The sequence below is a fragment of the Rhineura floridana genome, chromosome 5 (assembly GCF_030035675.1).
Source record: "Rhineura floridana isolate rRhiFlo1 chromosome 5, rRhiFlo1.hap2, whole genome shotgun sequence".
NCBI lineage: Eukaryota > Metazoa > Chordata > Lepidosauria > Squamata > Rhineuridae > Rhineura > Rhineura floridana.
This window is the reverse complement of record NC_084484.1, coordinates 151,867,510-151,887,385: the sequence shown is the minus strand read 5'-3', so window position 1 is coordinate 151,887,385 and position 19,876 is coordinate 151,867,510. Positions and strand designations below refer to the sequence as shown.

Here is a 19,876-nt window from a genome sequence, read left to right as displayed (position 1 = left end):
GTAGGACATCTTGTTGAAACTTGTGAGAAATGAGATAAAACAGAACCTTGCTTTGTGTTCCCACAAAAAATTTCAAAATGCTTGCTAGGCACCAATTCTGACTCCTTGTTTCCCATATGGAGAAGCAGAAGTCTTCTTCCTTTAATCCATAAATGACAGATTTGCATGGTTGCTTCTTTTTGAAATTCCCCATCCCCTCCTTTTGGGCTTTTATTAACCGCAAGATGCAGAAACACAAAAAAGGCAAGTCAGATAAAGTCAGAGCTTGGAAAGTTACTTTTTTTGAACTACAACTCCCATCAGCCCCAGCCAGCATGGCCACTGCATTGGGCTGATGGGAGTTGTAGTTCAAAAAAGTAACTTTTCCGAGCTCTGGATAAAGTATTTTGCCTTACTTCACTGTTTACTGTATAGTCACACCTTTGGGGTGGGAAAAAGCAAGGGACTAACCATGAATGTGTATCTACTCATTTATTTAAATATATGCACATTTAACCATCTTCAGCACGTGTTATGGAGGCTGAGGATATGTAGAAATATCTATATGACCCCCACCCCCACTCAGATCACAGCCTCAGTTAGGAATGGGGGACAAATCTGATTCAGTTCATATTTAAAGGCAAACTTACATAATTTGTACAATACAAGAACCAAAACACAGCTATTCTTCAAAATTTGCAGCTCTCTGAATTTTGCAATTCAGTTCTTCAGCAAAGCAATGTGTACACAAATGCATATACTAAGATAAAGTGTGTATATAAATGCATATATTAATGAAAATAGCATACAAACATGGATTATATTAGGGGAAATTGCTTTGCAAAAGTGTATATTAGGACAAAAATGCATACAAAAATGCATATATTAGGAGAAATTTGCACTAAAATGCTGGCGAATTTACATGAGGACTTAAAAAAATTAATTTGCAGACTGATATGTAAATGTGGAGAACTGAAGTTAAGACTGGGAAAATGATAAACTGAGAGAAAGCAGAATTGACATACTTGCCCATGTTACACTAAGTATAAAAAATGTAAATGTACTGCCTTCAAGTAGATTCAGACTCATGGAGACCCTATGAATAGGGTTTTCATGGTAAGCGGTATTCGGAGGTGGTTTATCATTACCTTCCTCTGAGGCTAAGAGGTAGTGACTGGCCCAAGGTCACCAAATGAGCTATGTGGGGATTCAAACCCTGGCCTCCCAGGTCGTAGTCCAACACCTTAACCACTACACCACACTGGCTCTCACTCTAAGTATAGTTTAACATAAAAAATGTCAGATTGGAGACATGCAATCTGTCTTCTCTTTCTTTTTTTCTTTTTTTGTGGTGCTGTAGCACAGGTCCCTTAAGAATTTGAGCAAGTCACTTCACCTTTTTATGCCTCCATTTCGGTCCCCCCAACCATACCTTTCATCACACGTTAACTGAAAAATGTGAGGATTGTGGATGGAAAGAGGTACATCACTGCATCTTGTAAAGGAAGCTCTTACCGAAGTCTGAAACTGATCCACTGTTGCTTCTACTGTTACCGCTACTACCACCAGCAACTAATAATTAATGATAGTTAATAATTAATTGTTAGGTAATTAATAATAATAGCAGTGCCCATGCCTACTTCCTGGTGTTTGTGCTCTGACAGCATTCTGAATGACCTGAGAGAGTCGACAGCTGCAACAGACCCTTTGTTTCAACGTGCTCAGACTTCATTAGGAGGGTGTAGGTTGCAAGCTGTATCTCCAGTTTCCATTGGCAGTTTCTCAGTAGCTCAGGAGGAGATACAGCAGCTCCCAGAATGGCTGATGAAGGAACTGCTGAAAGGGCAGCAGAGGAGCCACTCCATTGGACTCATGGAAAACATTTTGGAGAGTGAGAGTGTTCATCACCGCCTTGACTCTTCCAGAAGTCAATGGAAAGGAAAGGTACAGTGAATTCTCTTGCTGGGCTCTGAAGAGCTTTTAAAAATATTAAATGCTGTGAGGGTATGCATGGCAGTTGCTTTCCTTCCAAATTTATCAGATGAAAATAGGCTCACCTTTATTTTACATGATGTCAGAGGGCAGCTCCCTCTGTCTGGTTAGAACTGTAGCACAAGTTACAATCAACATGGGGATGCCACTGAAAACAGCCTTGCAGACACATACGCAAACAACCAATGGAAACATGAAACAAAGTTGGGGAGGTTCATACATTGTTGTCCCAAATACTTGTAAATGTTACAAGAGAGAAATTGCTTGGTGTAGGAAGGCCATTTCTGCAGCATTCTGATAACATATGCTCCAGGGCCAGTCCTACCATCAGGCAGAGTGAAGCAGCCACCTCAGGCGGCAGATAATGAAAGGCAAGGACTGATAGGTTTGGAGGACTGTTCAGAAGTGGCTCACCAGGTGGGGGAAGGGGCTGCTGCACGAGGGGGGTCGCTATTGCTCACTGGGAGGAAGAGAGAGACAGAGGAGTCAGGTAGCTGGGGCACAGGCTGCAGTGAATGGAAAGGTGTCCTCAAGTAACATTAAATCCTTGGCCACCTCAGAGTCCTAAAAAGGGCCTATGCATATAATATTTTAACTATTCCATTTTGCTTTTTGTCTTGGCAAGATTGAGCAGCAAGTAACTCTTGAACAGCTTCAAAAGCTACATGCAGCCTTTCAGGTATGACCATCCCAATTAAATCATCTATATCCATGTATATTATTTCACTGATAAAGGAAATGTAGCCCAAGGGCACATATTGACTGGAAACATTACATTTTTTTCATTTGTATTTATGCCTCAGAAAGTTTGGGGTAAGAAACATTGAGAGAAGTATCTCCTGTTATATTCATGATTTTGTTCAGAGCTTTGTGTCGGCAAGAGAGCAATATAATAGCTGCGAATGTAATGTAAGATAGGGTTAAAATTTTTTCCTGAAATGCTTAAGCTGGAAAGAGATTCTGAACAGGATTTTGTGCACCCAATCATTTAAATTCAGGTCCAGTACAGCCCTTACCTGCATCCGTATCTTGTTTATTCCCTCTTTCCCATGCGTCGTACTCCTTCTTTGTCCTTATCCAGCTGCTGAGCAACAAAACAACGTAAGAAGAGCCCTGCTGGATCAGGCCAAAGGCCCATCTAGTCCAGTATCCTATTCTCACAGTGGCCAGCCAGATACCTATGGGGAGCTTTCAAGCAGGACCTTATGTAAGGTTTAAGGAGGGAGGCTGGCTCTGTACATCTGGGCTCCTGTTGGAAGGAAGGGTGGGATATAAATCAAATGTATATATGTATGTATGTTTGTATGTATATATGTATATATGTATGTAAAGGCACAATCACATCCTCAAGGTCAGACACATTTCCAGAGCATCAAGCATGGTGGATCACTTGGGAGTTTTAGTTTTATGGACTTCTAGTGTTCCTTGGGTGTTAACAATTGGCTTTGATGTGGGGTAGAGGGATATCTTTCAGCAAAGTTGGCTACTAGCCATTTCTGACTGAGAAGCATTATGAGTGTTTTGTGGGGAGAAAATAGGGTTGTCAACTGACCAGGAAAGTGGCTTGGCCTGATATTGTGCCTTATATTAAGAAATAGAAATCAACAGGTGACACTTCTCATGATGACATGGAGCCAAAGTGCTGTTAAAGGGACAACTACAGATCAGGATCAAAAGCTGGCAACCCTAGGAGTGAAACAGATCTACCTTGTGATATTCAAAGCAACTCAGGACCCCTTTGAACTCCTGGCCCAATATATTGGGGCAATCCCCCCAGTTTTTTGTAAGATATAAAATGTCTTTGAGCTTTATTTTTGCATTTAGCTTTGCTAACATGTTTGATGTATCCAGAGAGAAAGAAATGGCACCAGAATGAAACCATGCTTTGAAAAATTGTGCTGCTGTTTTGGCAAGTCTGCTGCTTTATAATATATAATATTCCTGTTGTTTTATCTTCTTCCAGGACTTAGAAATTAATGGACAGAGATCTTTGGATGTGGAAAACTTCAAGCGGACATTAAAGAAATGTATGGGGTCACAAAATGCAGTAAGCAAACCACAATTTGAGAATTGTACAGGAATAGTTAAATAGCAAGGTTACAGATGGAAGGAACGGGATGGTGGAAGTACTTCCTGCCCTGCATTTAGGCTGCAGTGCTATACACACTTACCTGGGCTGGGAGTAACTTAACAGAGGCTGGTCCATATGGGCGCATGGGGTTGCTGGCCCACCAACCTCAGCAAGCCCTCACCTTCCTCATTCTTACTTACAGCTAGACCAGGGGGTGGCTTTGCCTGCCAGCTTCCTCCTTCTCAGTCTCATTGTTGCCCCTTGTAGAACTCAGCAGGGAAGAATATGGGAGCAAAACTAAAATTAGTTGGCTCCACCTATCATTGGCTCTGGTTCCACCTGCTGTTGGGCTCCCTGCCTTCTGCTCCACCAGTTCCAATGGGCACTAACCACCACTGGAGTAACTCAAAGGGGCGTACATGTGAGTAGATATAGGGTTGCACTGTTAGTCTCTAGCTTCCATGTACAACCCTATTGGAGCGTAATCTTTGTCGCTGCCACCATTTTGGTTAGTTTATGTTTGATGGATTAAACCTAGAAAAAAACCTATCTCATGTAATCTTGAACCTTTTTGTGTTAAAGACCATGATGCGCATCCCTTGCCTCTACAGAGCGATGAAAAAATAGAAAAGCTTTTCATGAAAATAGACTATTCTGCAACTGGCAGAATTCATTGGGTAAGTGTACATTTTTGAATCAGCTGGAAACCCCACTGTGATATAATCAAAATATAACTGCTTACAATAGGCTGTGACTGTGAATGAGTTAGAAATGAAGAAGGATCTGTTGAATTGAAACTGAATTGAAACTTTATTTTTACCCCGCCCTTTTTCCAAACTGGAACTCAGGGCGGCTTACAAATAAAACTACATGTAGTTAAAAACATAGAAAAACATACAATTAAAATACAATTAAACTATGCACAACCTTAAAACCGTAAAAGGCACTTAAAAATCTAAAAACAATTTAAAATAATACAGATAATATAAAACAATAAAACAAGCCTTGTAAAGCCTAATCCTAAACACTTTCTATCCCAAAAGCCTGTCGGAATAAAAAAGTTTTTACTTGCTGACGGAAGGATGGCAAGGAAGGGGCCATTCGTGCCTCCCTAGGAAGGGAGTTCCAGAACCTAGGAGCAGCCACTGAGAAGGCCCTATCTTGCGTCCCCACCAATCGCACTTGAAGATAAACCAAGTACAATGTCAATTGGAATAGGTGAAAGATGATGCCAAATCAAGGTTCTCCAAGATTAGGGGCTGAAAGAGAAACAATTAATGTGCGGTATTTCTCTGTAATGCAATGAGCTCAATAAGGGGCTATGATACTTTTCTCTAAGGATTTAAGCAGAGGACTGGCACATGGAGAGGCTGTTTAACCTTTTCTTTTGAATTTGCCTACCGTATATTCCGGCGTATAAGACGACCCCCAACTTTTCCAGTTAAAATATAGCGTTTGGGATATACTCGCCGTATAAGACTACCCCTGCTTATGACATGCAGGTACTTAGCAGGAAAACTGTCACTTATAAACATAAGGCTGTTTGTCATCAAACATGTAAACATAAAACAGTGCAAGTGGATTAAACTTTTCCTAATTCACTCTAAAGCTGAAAGGAAGGAAATTCCCTAATGGCTCTCAGGGAGACCGCAGCTGCGGCTCCTTTTGTTTTTTCCCCCAGTAAATTGCCTACGGCTTTCAGGGAGGCTGCGGCTGCGGCTCCTTTTTTTCTCTGGCGGCTGACGCAGCTCTAATCAGGAGCTTGCGATCGCGGGTTCCTGGCCCGCTCTGCGGCATTTTTTCCTGACTTCTTCGGCTTACTTACATAAGGAGCCTGTACATACGGCTTCCTTTTGCCTCCTGAAGCTCAGTAACGTTACGGGAGACCGCGGCTGCGGCTCTCCCCCCCTACATAAGAAGCCTGTGCATACGGCTTCCTTTGCCTCCTGAAACTCAGTGACGTTACGGGAGACCGCGGCTGTGGTTCTCCCCCCCTCAGCAAGCCACCTAGAATTAACTGAGAGCTTGCAGCTGCTGCTCTTAGTATTGCTGCCACTTTACCTTTTTCACGGCAGCTCCAGAGCCTGCAGCTGCGGCTCTGTGTCAGAGCCCCTATCTGGGGTGGTTGCTCCGCCTTCCCCGGCTCGTCTGTGGCATCTTAAGCCTACCGCAACTGCCTTTAGAGCCCGCAGCTGCGGCTCATTCTTTCCCTCGTTTGCTGAGCCCAGTCGTGCTCTCGCAGCCCAGCGGCCCCAGAGTTTTGGTTTGAGACTGTTTTGTGCTTGCTGGTGCGTTCCTATGACCGCCATTGCTTCTTTATCACCCCAAGCTTCTCTGATTGGCCAATTTTCCCGCCGTTTTTTGTGGCCGCCATTTTATTTGTCTCTTTCTGTCTAGTCAGTTACAGTGCCAAAAAGGGGGGTCTCAATTACACGGGCTGTAGTTTGCAGAGCCAAGGCTTTCTGGCAGCCCCACAGCGTGATTTACATAGCTTTCTCTCTGCTACTGCTGCTGCCTCTTGCGACTATTTGAATACTGCAACTGCTTGAAGCTGTTGATACTATACCAAAACTGTTTGACAAAGACTGTCCATACTATACAAAAGGCTCGGAAGTTTCAGCACCCGCCCTATAAGACGACACCCGGCGTATAAGATGACCCCCGACTTTTGAGAAGATTTTCCTGGGTTAAAAAGTCGTCTTATACGCCGGAATATACGGTACTTAAAATAACACATTCTTCTTTGAGAGGAAAATATTTGGAAGAGTGTACATTTTACCTCTTTACTTGATAATAGAAAATCCATAGAAGAAAAGAATCGGAGAAAGCTACAATCCTATATGCACTTAACTGGGAAAAGGCTCATTGAACTCAAAGGGCTTACTTCTGAATTAACATGGAGAGGGATGTCAATTTAGCTCTCATTTTTCCAGTCTTAACGTCAGTTTTTCACATTTTTGCATCAGTTTGTGAATTTTTTTAAAATCCTCATGAAAATTCATTAGCATTTTAGTACAATTTCTCCTAATATTCACATTTTTGTATGTGTAAATATACACATTATACACTTTGGTCTAATGCATTTTGTATACCCCTCCACTAATATATGCATTTTTATTCACACTTTAATCTCATATACATAATTTTGTACACATTATTTGGTTGGAGAACTACGTTGCAAATTTGAAAAAGAATTTCAAAAGATAGATGCATTTTTATTTGCATATTGTTTTGGCAAATGCAAATTAGGTAGGTTCACAAAATGCAAACTAACCAAATTTCTCCTCTGTCTCTATCTGTGTATAGGATTGCATTATTGTATACTTTCAGCCTTAAGCTTTGGACACTGAAGTTCTGAGTAACAAGACAAGGGTTTTGTTTTCTCATATAGTTTATGCCCCCCCCCCGTGCATGATATACCAATATTAGTTGGCTCTATTTTGGCAGTGATGTATTTATGATGGCGACATCACTGAGCACAGTTTCTTGAGAGCAAGCTCTATTGAACACTGTAAGACTCACTTTTGAGTAAACATGCATGGGATTGGGCTGCATGTGTACCAACTTAATAACTAGATCTTTTTCCTATTCCAGCATGACTTCTGCACATACATGCAGCTGGAATATGCAGAACAGGATGGGTCATCTGCCCGCTTGAAAGAGGTCACTTTTTCGCTACCTGCTACCATACTGGAGATCCCATATGGAGAGCCTATGCTGCGCATGTGCTCACTGTCGGATAGTACATTAATAACAGCTCGAGAAGATGGACATATTTCATTCTGGTCACCACAGCTCAAGCTAAAACGAAGCAAGATGGTGTTTGTATGTCACATTTTCTCATTTCATAGGTTTCAGGATTATCTATCTATTTATTTCTGTTTATATTGCACCCTATCCCTTAGGTTCAAGCAAGGTTACATTTTGAAAGTTCCTCCTGCTTCACTTCAACTCCTCAATCACTGACACCACTGACACCTCCCCCCCCACACACCAGCATTTCCCTGGGAACCCAGCATTCCCCAACCTGGTGCTCTTCAGATGTTTTGGATTACAACTCTTAACAACCCCAGCCTGCATGGTCACGGTGGCTGGAGTTGATGTGAGTTGTAGGCCAAAATGTGTCAGCAAGCCTGCACAGCTGTTTGAAACTTTTTTGACTGGCCGGTCATTTTAATGATTGTTTTGTACTGTTTTGAATGATGCTTCGTTTTATTGCTGTACATTTCCCTGATATTGCAGTATACAAATGATGGAATACTTCTATTTATAAATAAAATCTGGAGGGCACCAGGTTGAGGAAGGCTGCCTTTACCCATCCCTTGCTAATTTGCTTTATAAGATTTAAGATTTACAAATATATTGTTATGAGCATGGGAGTTGGAAGGGATGATCCCTGTGGGTCCCCTTTCCAGCCTCTGATTTGGAATCCTGTGCCTTGGAATGAGGATCTCGCTTGGCTGGTCAGATGAGTCTCTCCTTTGTTAAGCTAATAGAGTGGCCAGGAGGATAATGGGTCTATCAGTTGCCCAGCAACTGATGAATGGGCCAGGAAGACCCTTTTGTCATTGAAACTCTTCAGGAGAGCCTCCCCCCCCTCCTGGCAGTCAGCAGAAGTTTGTGCTTGGAGTGTGTATAGAGTGTGTTCTAGAGAAAGGCTGGTAACTGGAGGCAGGCAGAGAGACTGGCTGTCTGCACTATGGCATTTGGGGTGCCTCCTGTAATACAGATGGAAAAGCTGGATATTGGACTGCTGATGCCTTGAACCCCCTCCATCCTAAGCTCAGGTTGGAATGTGTGTAAATAAATAGACCATATTTCATAAAGACACCGCAGTCTCTTCTGACCTTCTTCCCAAAGGAAACCAAACCCTGGATGAGCACAGGTATCCCAGAAATCTCACCACTCGGTGATTGGGGAGGCACGCAACAATATGTTAGAACTCCCCCCCCCCAATAAATCCTCTTCTCCCGTATTACTGCATTCATGAGAGTCCCTTCTTCCTGATAAAAAAGTTCCCTCTTCATTCAGCTCTATCAGTTTTCCTGTCTTTTGATTGCTTCTGTACCCAGGAGTGTACCCCAATTACTTTTAGTCCATTTTTCTTCTGACTGAAATATGAGAGCCTTATTTGTAGTATTTGTGACTCTAGAATTATGTATGTATGTATTTTTATATCCTACCTGTCTTTCATCATGGAACCCAAGTGGCTGTACATGTGATTCTCATGCAGTCTCTCATCCAGGCACTGACCAGACCCAGACCTGCTTAGCTTTAGCAAAATGGCAGGCTCCTGTGCCTTGATGCTGTCATCTTTAAGAACATAAGAAGATCTGGCTGGATCAGGCAAGTTGCCCACCATCCTCACAGTGGCCAACCAGATATCCATGGGAAGCCCACAAGCAGGACCTGAGTGCAAGAGCACTCTCCTCACCTGCAGTTTCTGGCAACTGGTTTTCAGAAGATACTGCCTCTGACTATGGAGGCAGAGCACAGCCATCATGGCTAGTAGCCACTAATAGCCTGATCCTCCCTGAACTTGTCTAATCCTCTTGCAAAGCCATTCTGCAGATGAATCTGGGGAGGTATCCAGAGCTGTCTTGTCCAGTTGAATGAGTTTCAGTAGGTGCGGCTGAAGACATGGCAAAGGATGGCTTTCAAAGCCATCCCCTTTTAAAGTCATCCAAAATCATCTTTGGTGACCATCAGCTTGGAATGATAGTCCTTGCTTAACTAGTTACTTTTCTTTTTAAAGGAGAAAACCCACAAAAAATCTAAGTGGTTGATGGATTTCACTGTCATGACACCATACAATAAGTTAATATTGGGAACTGGGTGAGTATCCTACATACAAATGCTCAGATAAAAACCTTTTAATCAATATTTCCTTAATCCAAAGTTTGTGGTTGTGGTTTACTGGGAAAAGCTATGTGAACAAAATAGTTTGGGGATTTGGCTGGTATTAAAGAGCTGGCGTAGCAGCTAAGACACTGATACAGAGGCTAGCTTGATGAAATGATGGAGCTCAATGATTGGATCTCTTGTCCCTTTAAATTTTAGTAAATAGAAGCTGTGATGGTCCCTCAGTTAGGATCACAACCTGGAAGAGGGTTTTGAATCCTTTCCCCAACACCATTTTCCCAATGAAAATGCCCCCTTCAAAATGTTATTTGCTTCCTTATTGTAGAAAACTTCAGCTTGCATGTACAGTCCACGATGATGAAATATATATTTTAACTTTGTGACAGAGATCGTGAACTTCAGCTCTATGAAAGCTCCAACTTTGAACCCTACCTTCAAATTAGTGGTTTAGAGGCTATACCTCTGAATGTGGATTACTGGTAAGGCACTCCAAATTCAGATCCTATCTCAATTATTTGCTCATCATTATTGCATACTTGCATATGCGCAGGTATATCTGTTATTACACTTATATCCCATTCTTCAAGCTCAGACTCCCAACAAGGTCTAGTATGTGGACCCAGCACCCTCAGGTAGCTGCTGAGGCCCCAAGACCCCTGGCACTGATGCCTGCTCTGGGTCTCCCTGGGCTGAATGTCAGCGTATAATAAGTTGCCATTTTAATTTCCCACAGTTCCCCAGAGCAACATTATTTCAGGTGCTTGGAGGCATATTACTCTGATACTTTCTCCCACTGTTTACCAGTTTTCATCTAGGGGAAGAGTGGGGAGCCTCAAGCCTAGGGGCCCAGGCCTCTCTAACTGCCCCTTGGGACTCTCCCCAGGCCACACCCCTCACCTGCCCTACTTCCTACCCTGTTTGAGTGTGTCGTTGAACTCTGATAATGCCTCATGGTTGCCTGGATGGAGGACAGAGAGAGGTATATAGAAAGTAACCTACTATGCAAAGGGAAAATTTACATCCATTGCTCTGCCTATTTTTGCTTCTGGCCCTGCCCACCAATGGTATGTGGCCCTCAGAAAGCTGTCCAGATGGGAATGCGGCCTTCGGTCTGAGAAAGGTTTCCCACTGCTGTTGTAGGGCAATGCTGGTTTTGACCTTTAGCCTATCCCAGATCATCTATTTTAAGGATCACCTCCCATATGTTCTTATCTGAACAGCGAAGCCCTACTCAGCGTCTCCCCAGTATCTAAAGTATGACATGTGGTAACAAGACTGGGTCTTTTTGGTGGTGGAGACCTAATTACTGATGGAAGCCTATCTGGTCCTGTCATTGCTCTCCTTTCATTGACTACAATCCAGGCTATTTTGGAGGGCTTATGCACTGGACAGAGATTAGCTATTATTTAGCATCGCTGACGATGAAGAAGTTATTGATAGATGTGCTGCTTTGTCTTTTAGCAAGATTTTTCGGGGGTGGTATTTTTAGCTTCATTTTAAATGTTTTTCGTGATGTTAGTCAGGGTGCAATTAGAATAATAGAATCATAGCGTTTGAAGAGACGTCAGTGATCATCTGGCCTTAGGGATGGGCGATTCAGTTCACATTTTTATTTATTTATTATTTCAAGCAGAATATATCAAATCATTTCATATATCATATATAATTTCAAGCAGAATATATGAAATTCACACTTTCTGAAACAATATGGGAACCAAAACACAGCTATCTTTTGCAATTTTCAATTATTTGAATTTTGCAATCCAGTTCACCAACTAAACAAAGTTTGCACAAATACATAAATTTGGGGCAAGTGTGCAGAAAAATGAATATACGAGTGAAAAGAACATACAAAAATGCATTAGATGAGAATGCATTAGGTGAGAAATTGCTTGTACAAATGTGTACATCAGTCAAAATTGCCTACAAATGTGTTTGTAAGGAGAAATTAGCACTAAAATGCTGGAGAACTTTCATGAGGATTTTTTTTGGGGGGGGGAATCTGGAAATTGCTCAAGAAATGTAGAGAATTGAATTTAAGGTTGGAAAATGAGAATCTGAGAGAACCAACACTGACAGATCTTTCCATCCCTTTCTAGTCTAACCCTCTGGCAATGCAGGAAATCCACTGCTACAGGATTCCTGATAGGTGGTCATCCTGCCTCTGCGAAGGAGAGGCTACCACCATCTGAGGCAGTCTGTTCCACAGTCAAACAACTTGTGCCATCATTAAGTTCTTCCTAAAGTTTAGTTGTAATCCTTTCTCTTGTAAATTGAATACACTGGTTTGGGTCCACAGAAAACCAATCTGTCCATCATCGGTGCAACAGCCCAAGAATTATTTTAATAGTTAATAAATATAAATAAGCAGGACCTTTGAGTCCCTGTTATTATAGCTGAGCTGAGCAATGATGGAACTGTAGTAATTTATAGTCTGGACCAGGATTTACAAGTGAATCCTGATTTACAAAAAAATAGTTTGAGTAAGTCAACCTCAGTTTGTATGTTTTGTCATGTTCCACTAATGGTGTGAATGCTCTTGACATATTCAGATTGTGTCTCACCACATCCTGGAAGCAGTCTTTAGAAAGTTGATTGAACTATGACATGAAGATTTTGAGATGCAATCCAGATTTGCTTTGCAGCATTTCCACTGAAGTAAATTAAAAAAGGCAGTATGCATTCACTTCACCATATACAGTAAAGCAGGATCAGTACCAATGCTGATAGAGCCATCATGAAAGTGCCACCTGATGCCTACGTCAGAGGCACTTCTCTTAGCCACAGGCTTACCTTGTGGTATTGCCAGGAGGATGGGGAGCTATTTATTTTTATCTATTTATTTAACAAAATTCATATGCAGCTTAAATGTAAATACCTCTAAGCCGTTTACATGAAAATTATCAATAAAAAGTTTTTTAAAGTAATTAAAAACATATTTAAAACCAATTAAACAGCTACTAACTGAAAAAATTAAAACAGCTAATCATCTATGTGTCTGGAAAGGCTTGCTTAAACAGAAAAGTTTTAAGCAGGCCCCAAAAGGAATTCAGGGAAGGTGCCTCCCTGATGTCAATAGCTTAGCCATCAGTATAAATTTCCCACAATGCCCTGGAGTGACACAACACTGGGAACTCCATTGCATTGTGCGAAATTTAGAATGGCAGCTTCCAAGATGCAGCCACCCAGTATGGTGGGACACGACAGGTGTCAGTGCTGATGGTCTCTGCCAGGGCATTATAGCCCTAGCAGGTTACCAAAGGAGTTGGGTGCTGATGCCCTAAAGCCATCACTTTTCTTACATGTTGAGGCTTCAGAGAACTGTAGGAGTCAATAATCATGTTAAAGTACATTTTATGGACTCCTACTGGGAGAAAGGGGGGTATATAAAAATTGAATAAAATAAAAATAAAATAAATATAAATCAAATAAATAAATATGTTGGGCTAGCAGAATCAGTAGCCTGTGTTAAAACCATAAACAGCATCTTGCTTAGACACGTCTTTCCTGGAAGTTCTTGTACAATCCAAAGTATTATTTTGGATCAAAACCTTTTAAGGAATATTTAATTTTTCTTCCTCTTCTCTCTCCCCCACTCCAATTCAGCTACACAGATCATGATGAATGTATGATTCTTTATGGGGATGACCAGGTATGTATTTTTTAAATGCTTGCTAGATAAAGTGTAGGCCTTAAAACTCAGTGGAGAGCCAGCTTGAAACATCTGCTGTTTAATTCCTTGGATTATGGACTGGATATGTAGAGAAGCTACAACAGAGATAAGAGAATGCTAAAGGCTGTGGAAAAGCAGGGCTGCCCAGTCACTCTCGCTCAGATTCTTATCCACTTGCTAGCATGAGAAACTGGACAGTCTAGTTTATCAAAAACTTATTTGTGGGCATGTCTTGTGGCATAATAAATCTTTCAGATAAGCAAGGTTAGTCTAATGGAAATCCTTCTCGCACATAATTTTTTAAGGGGAGGTCTCCCTTGCAATCATGCCAGTGTCCAGCTAGTAAAATATATGCATTATTATAAAATGTAACTGCAAAAGGGCTTCATATCTCTGTATCCAGATCTGTTCATATATGTGTGTTCCCCACCACCGCCACTCAGTGTAAAGTGCCTAATCTATATGAATAAATAAATAGATGCTAAGTGGACAGGACCTGTAAAGTGAAGGCTTTTTTTTAGTTTTAGGCTAGCAATATTTTCAAAAGTGAACCGAAAGGTCTTCTTGTTTAAATAAGTAAAAAATAACAACCACTCTTCATACAAATAGATGTTCACATCATTGAAGTTTGTCAGAATTATGATGTCACACTGCTGTGACAGCTGCATTACTTCAGTGTTTCTGGTCCTTGCAGTTCAGATGCATGCATTGTTTCAGCCCATGGTGGTGTCTCACAAGTCCTAGGGCTGACATGATCCAGCACAGCAGTCTGTGCAGTCCACATTGTTGGCTTTATATGATGAACATGAGAGACTGCTGGATTAAAAGACACATTTTCCCCCCAGGAATACTCCTTGTTATGTGACTGTGTGCCTCCCAGTTGGGAGCATACACCACTTAGAGATTTTCTAAATATTAGATATAAATGCTTTTTTAAAAAACCACAGGGCTGATAGAGCTTCATAGTCCAAGTGGGAAAGGTTTTTGGAGTGCCAGCAAAGCAGTCATTATCCAAGAGTTCACCTAGCCTGTGCAGTGCCAGAGAAGATACTGGTGCAGAATTGTGAATGTGATCCAAGAGTTGTGCCCCAGAATCTTTAATGTTGCCAAAGATGCTGTGGTATGTCTTGGACTGTGCAGTGTAACTCTTAGCTCCAGACAATTTGCCATCTGTCCTTGATGATAAGCTGTTATCTGGATATATCCAAGGTCTCAGTGTTGTGAACTAAGAGGTTGTGTGTATAATGTGCAGTCATCAGTTTGGGGAAAGGAAGAAGAGAAAGAGTATAGGACCATGATACTTATTTTTTTGCCAAATAGAGTTGTTGCAACCCTTAAATGCACAGAGGCTGCATGAGAGGCAGGAAATCAGTACAGCAGCAAGACAACCCTACTACAAAATGCATCTCAAGATTTTGCCTTCAAAATGCTGAAAGACACACAATTGTGTGCAACTTTCCTGCAATTTTGTTTTCAATGTGTTTTAAAGTGCATATTTTTTGTGATTTCAGGGATGTGTCAATATCTTGCTCTTATGCTCTGTAGGAGAGGTCCTAAGGCAAGTACTTACATTCTGAAAGTATTCATTGAGAATAAAAGTTGAATTTTTGTTAATTATTTCAAATTACTATCTGGCAAGAAGTGCATTTCCAGTTGTAGCTTTCCTAAGCAATGGTAGCCACAAACCCATAAATGAAGAGGAGGTTTGGAGCTACTATCTCTGTCTTTATAAAATGGTTGCTATTTTCCACTGCTGATTCAGCTAGATTGTGTACCTGCCATCCATTTAAAGCACATTATTTCTCCCAAAGAATCCTGGGAACTAGCTGTTAGAGAGCCACAGTTGCCAGCACACCAAGCAAACTATGGCTCCCAGGATTCTTGTGACAGAATAATGTGCTTTGAATGTATGGTATGTACCTAAACCATACCTAGCAACTGCACAATGAAAGTGTTAATCAGGCTGCCTTAAACCAGGGCTTCCCAAACTGGTCCATGGATCACCAGTGGTTCACAAGCTTCATTCAGGTGGTCCATGACAATGTCTGTGGATGTGCGATTGAAAATGGGAGACAGTACATCGATCGCATTAAATATTCATATTGATTTCTAGTTGTATTTTAATTGCTTCTTTTATTTGTTACATTGTATTTTATTGTATTATCATTTGATTTCAATGGAATTCAGGTCAATGATCAGGGATGATGGGAGTTGTAGTCCAACAACCAATTTTCTTTCTTTTTCTCTTTCCTGCTTTCTTATATTTATATACTACTAATACTAAAACATTCTCTAAGAGGTTTACAAAAATATCAAATTGTGATGTAATATACAATAATATGCAAACTGAAATAATATAAAACAATAACTCCGGCCCCCGAAGCAAAAACAGCACATTTTGAAAATAGCTTAAGAGTCAGGGATCCCTTCCCTCTTCACCCGCCCTCACTCATCTCACTAATAAACACACATCACATCCAAATTTTGTTTCACATCTACACAAATCATACAATGCCCACTACTCATCCAATATCACTAATCCCATTCTACTCCCTTACCTCATGCACGTCTACCAATACACACAAACACAGTATCCATCCAATCACTTCAACATCTCCCATTCAGTCACTAAAACACAATCAACAATCATTCCATCCATTCTACTAAAATGTCCTGCAAAAACATCAGGAGACAATCAAGCCATCTACAGACAGAACCAAATAAAATATCAAAACAAATTTCCACCTATCAATTGCACAGATGTCCTAGTGTCCTGGACACCAATCCAGCTCTCATTCAAGAGTCTCACCCCAGGATGAGCAGGGTGCATGACAAACTGGAACAGGTTCAGAGGAGGGCAATGAGGATGACCAGGGGCCTGTTAACAAAGCCCTATGAGGAGTGACAGAAAGAACTGGGCATGTTTATCCTTGGAGAAGAGAAGAATGAGAGGAGATATGATACTCTTCACCCTTCAAGTATTTGAAAGGTTGCCACACAGAGGAGGGTCAAGATCTCTTCTTGATCATCCCAGTGCAGGACATGGAATAATGGGCTCAAGTTACAGAAGCCAGATTTCGACTGAACATTAGGAAAAACTTCCTAACTGTTAGAGCAGTACGACAATGGAACTAATTACTTAGGGAGGTGGTGGGCTCTCCAACATGGGAGGCATTCAAGAGGCAGCTAGACAGCCACGTGTTGGGTATGCTGTAATTTGGATTCCTGCATTAAGCAGGGGGTTGGACTCAATGGCCTTATTGTCCCCTTCCAACTCTACTATTCTATGATTCTGTGTACACACACACCCTTGATACTCCTTGTAACCAAGGAGCACCCTCAGACATTTCAACCCATGTAAGAGGCCCTCCATAAAAACTAATAAACCTGATTTAAAGGGGGTGAGCCTTTGCCCTTGTTGCAACTCCTGAAGTGCCATCCGCTGCACCTCAGCTCTCTGTCTGGAGGGCAGTCATCAGCTACAGCTAGTTCCACTCACTCCTTTCACAGTTCTGCTTCAACAAGATGACACCCAGGACTGGTAGGGCTGTCGGGGAATGGGGAGGAAATATGTTCTTTATCTCTCTTCCCCCGTTCCCTGCTCCTTATCACCCAGTGTAGCACTCTTACAGTCTGCACCTCCCTGGGGAAGACACACCTCAGCAGTGCTGGTTTTGAAGCTCTGGCTGGATGGCAATCATCAACTACAGCTGGTTCCACCCACTTCCTCCATAGTTCCTTGCCAACTGATTTATCAGTCTCACAGTCTGTGTCTCCCTGACTATGGAGGGCAACAGGTTCCCCACCCCTGCTTTAGTGCATCCAAGACCTCCCTGGCCATCATATAGAGGGCTGCGATGCTTTCTGCCCATTTCATTACAGGGTATTGACAAGACGTACAAAAGGTATCCTGTCCTAGTTTGTTAACCCTTGCCAGCTAGCCTTTCCACACAAAATGGAAACTTTGGAGCTAAGGTGATAGCTCTGGGGCCCCAAAAGGAGGCTAACTGGTGCTGTCTAGCAACTCTGCCTAGCATATAGTTTTTTATAATGCCTATCTAATAAATGTAATTTAACACCTCATGTTTATCAATTGCTGTACAAGCAGGGCTGAGTTATCTTGAATCTGGATTTAGATTCAATCACTATTAGATTTGTACACATTGTGGGGAAATGCAAATATGTTTTTCTTAGGAACCTCTTGTTGAGCTGCACAGAGATGAGCAGGCCGGAGGAGGAATGCTGTAGCAAAGGCTGTTATAAGGGGTTATCCTGTGACTCACCACCCTAGCATAAAAAGAAGGTGGCAAGAGTGATAGGACAGGCATTAGCTTAGAGCATTACGTGCTAATGTGACTGAATGAGAGAGATAAAAACTGAAGCAAAGCTGTGCAAGGGAATAGTATGGGGGACGCTCAAGACAGGAGCAGAGAAGACTTCAAACTTTGACCACAGCCTGTAACAGGGAGTTCAGGAGGGGAAAGTATAGATTAAATTGGGACTATCAAGGGCTCTGAGGAAGAAGCTCAGTGGCGAGCAGGAAGGGGTGAGAAATTCTACACTGTTCGCACTTCAAGCCAAAGCTATCAAATGTGCACTTTCTGAAACAATATGAGAACCAAAACACAGCCACCCTTTGAAATTTGCACATATCTGAGTTTTGCAATGCAGTTCTCCAACCAAACAACATTTACAGAAATGCATATATTAAGGGAAAATGTGCATACAAATGAATATGTTAGTTAAAATAACATACAAAAATGCATTATGTTAGGATAAATTGCATGCAAAAATGTGTTAATTTGGTGAAATTCACACTAAAATGCTGAAGAATTTTCATGAGGATCTTTTCAAAAAGAAAGCACAAATTGCTCCCAAAAGTGGAGAACTGAATTTAAGACTGAAAAAAAAACAAAAATCCGAGAGAGCCAAAACTGACAGATTCTTCCATCCCTAGTGGCAAGTCAGACATTTTTGTTCATTATTTTGTTAAGATGCTAACCCAAGGAACTCACTGATGAGAAAGGTCCCTATCTCCCTGGGGAGCTAGGGACCTACCAGGTGAACCCTGAAACAAGGGAACGCTCTGGGATCCTGACTCTATGAGCTTCTTCTGATAAACTCATAATACTTTCCAAACTACAAAGCAAAGATATCAGGTCTTTCCTATGGTGATAAATAGCCAAATTTTAAAAATTAATAGTATGGACATCCTTAATTATTTTTCCAGAATATAATTGTCTTCTTTATACATGTTTCAGAACATGGAAGAAGCTGCCCAAATTGGAAAACCTTCCTAATATTAGCCTTGAGAATGCAACTCTTTCTCCTAATGTCACTTACATCCGTTGGAAAGTTCATGGAGACTGGGTTACTCAGGTAAAAAAATGACAAAAATATTGCCCTATGAATCAATATGTATTACAAGAGAAAATGGGCAGTTCCATGTGGCAGTTTATTGTGAACTCGGTGCTGCTTATGTATGCAGGCTTTTCACAGCGTCCATACAACATAAAAATGCTGTCCCATATGTTTTGCCTCATTTTTAATCCAGATTTCTTATTTCCGTGGGTTTTTTAAATCAGGTTTTCCACAGAAACAGTAATATTCAGATTAAATTGGAAAATAATATAGGGCAGCATTTTGATGAAGGCAGCATTGTGTGAACATTGCTGTGCAAAACTTGCATGCAAATTACTGGGATTATAGTATAATCATGTTTAACACTTCTTACAAAAATGCCAAGCAGTTAACACTATACATTTGCTCCTAGACCAAAAGAATGGTTCAGTGATGAAAGTGGAGTCTGTGTTTTGCTCCATGTCCTATAATGTCTTTCTGGTCCTCTAAACTCAGCTATGAAAGCAGATGGCACATATTTCCAGAACGCTTTCATGCAGCGATGAGGAAGATGTAGCTGTCTAGATCTTTTTTTAAAAAAAGTTGTATCTATGTCTAAGTACCTTTTTTTCCTTTTCCACCATTTTTCTTTCAAAGTTAACTTGCTGTTATTTGGTGTAGTATATATTTGTATATGATATTATGAAAATATATTGCTTTATAATAAACAAACTGCTGCTACTTCTGATGGGGTTAAATCTGGACAACATCCCTGTGCCCTGATCCATGGGGCCAAAACCGGGAATAAAATAACCTCAGTAATAGCATTATTCAACTAATCCTTTGTAGCATTTTGATAATAAATACTATCTTCTGTCTTTTTAGCTGAATTACTATGATTCTATTAAAGCAGTCATTTCTGCTTCAAGCCATGAGTCTACAGCTTTAGTAATAGGTAA

The 19,876-nt window shown here is 41.2% G+C and overlaps 1 protein-coding gene across 7 annotated transcripts in view; it reads left to right on the top strand.

The window, feature by feature from the left end:
• Positions 1 to 19,876, top strand: part of LOC133385434 (WD repeat-containing protein 49-like) — a 66,478-nt gene that overhangs the window by 3,705 nt on the left and 42,897 nt on the right. For 5 of the 7 annotated variants that reach the window (XM_061628454.1, XM_061628456.1, XM_061628453.1 and 2 more), the window contains exons 2-12: positions 1,644 to 1,923; positions 2,597 to 2,650; positions 3,935 to 4,018; positions 4,654 to 4,719; positions 7,637 to 7,867; positions 9,798 to 9,877; positions 10,291 to 10,383; positions 13,511 to 13,556; positions 15,089 to 15,135; positions 18,839 to 18,956; positions 19,803 to 19,872. In XM_061628454.1, the coding sequence (XP_061484438.1) occupies positions 1,644 to 1,923; positions 2,597 to 2,650; positions 3,935 to 4,018; positions 4,654 to 4,719; positions 7,637 to 7,867; positions 9,798 to 9,877; positions 10,291 to 10,383; positions 13,511 to 13,556; positions 15,089 to 15,135; positions 18,839 to 18,956; positions 19,803 to 19,872 (1,169 nt within the window). Of the gene's footprint in view, positions 1 to 1,643; positions 1,924 to 2,596; positions 2,651 to 3,934; positions 4,019 to 4,624; positions 4,720 to 7,636; positions 7,868 to 9,797; positions 9,878 to 10,290; positions 10,384 to 13,510; positions 13,557 to 15,088; positions 15,136 to 18,838; positions 18,957 to 19,802; positions 19,873 to 19,876 lie in introns of those variants that run through there. The other 2 variants (XM_061628452.1, XM_061628457.1) reach the window with 2 other exon arrangements.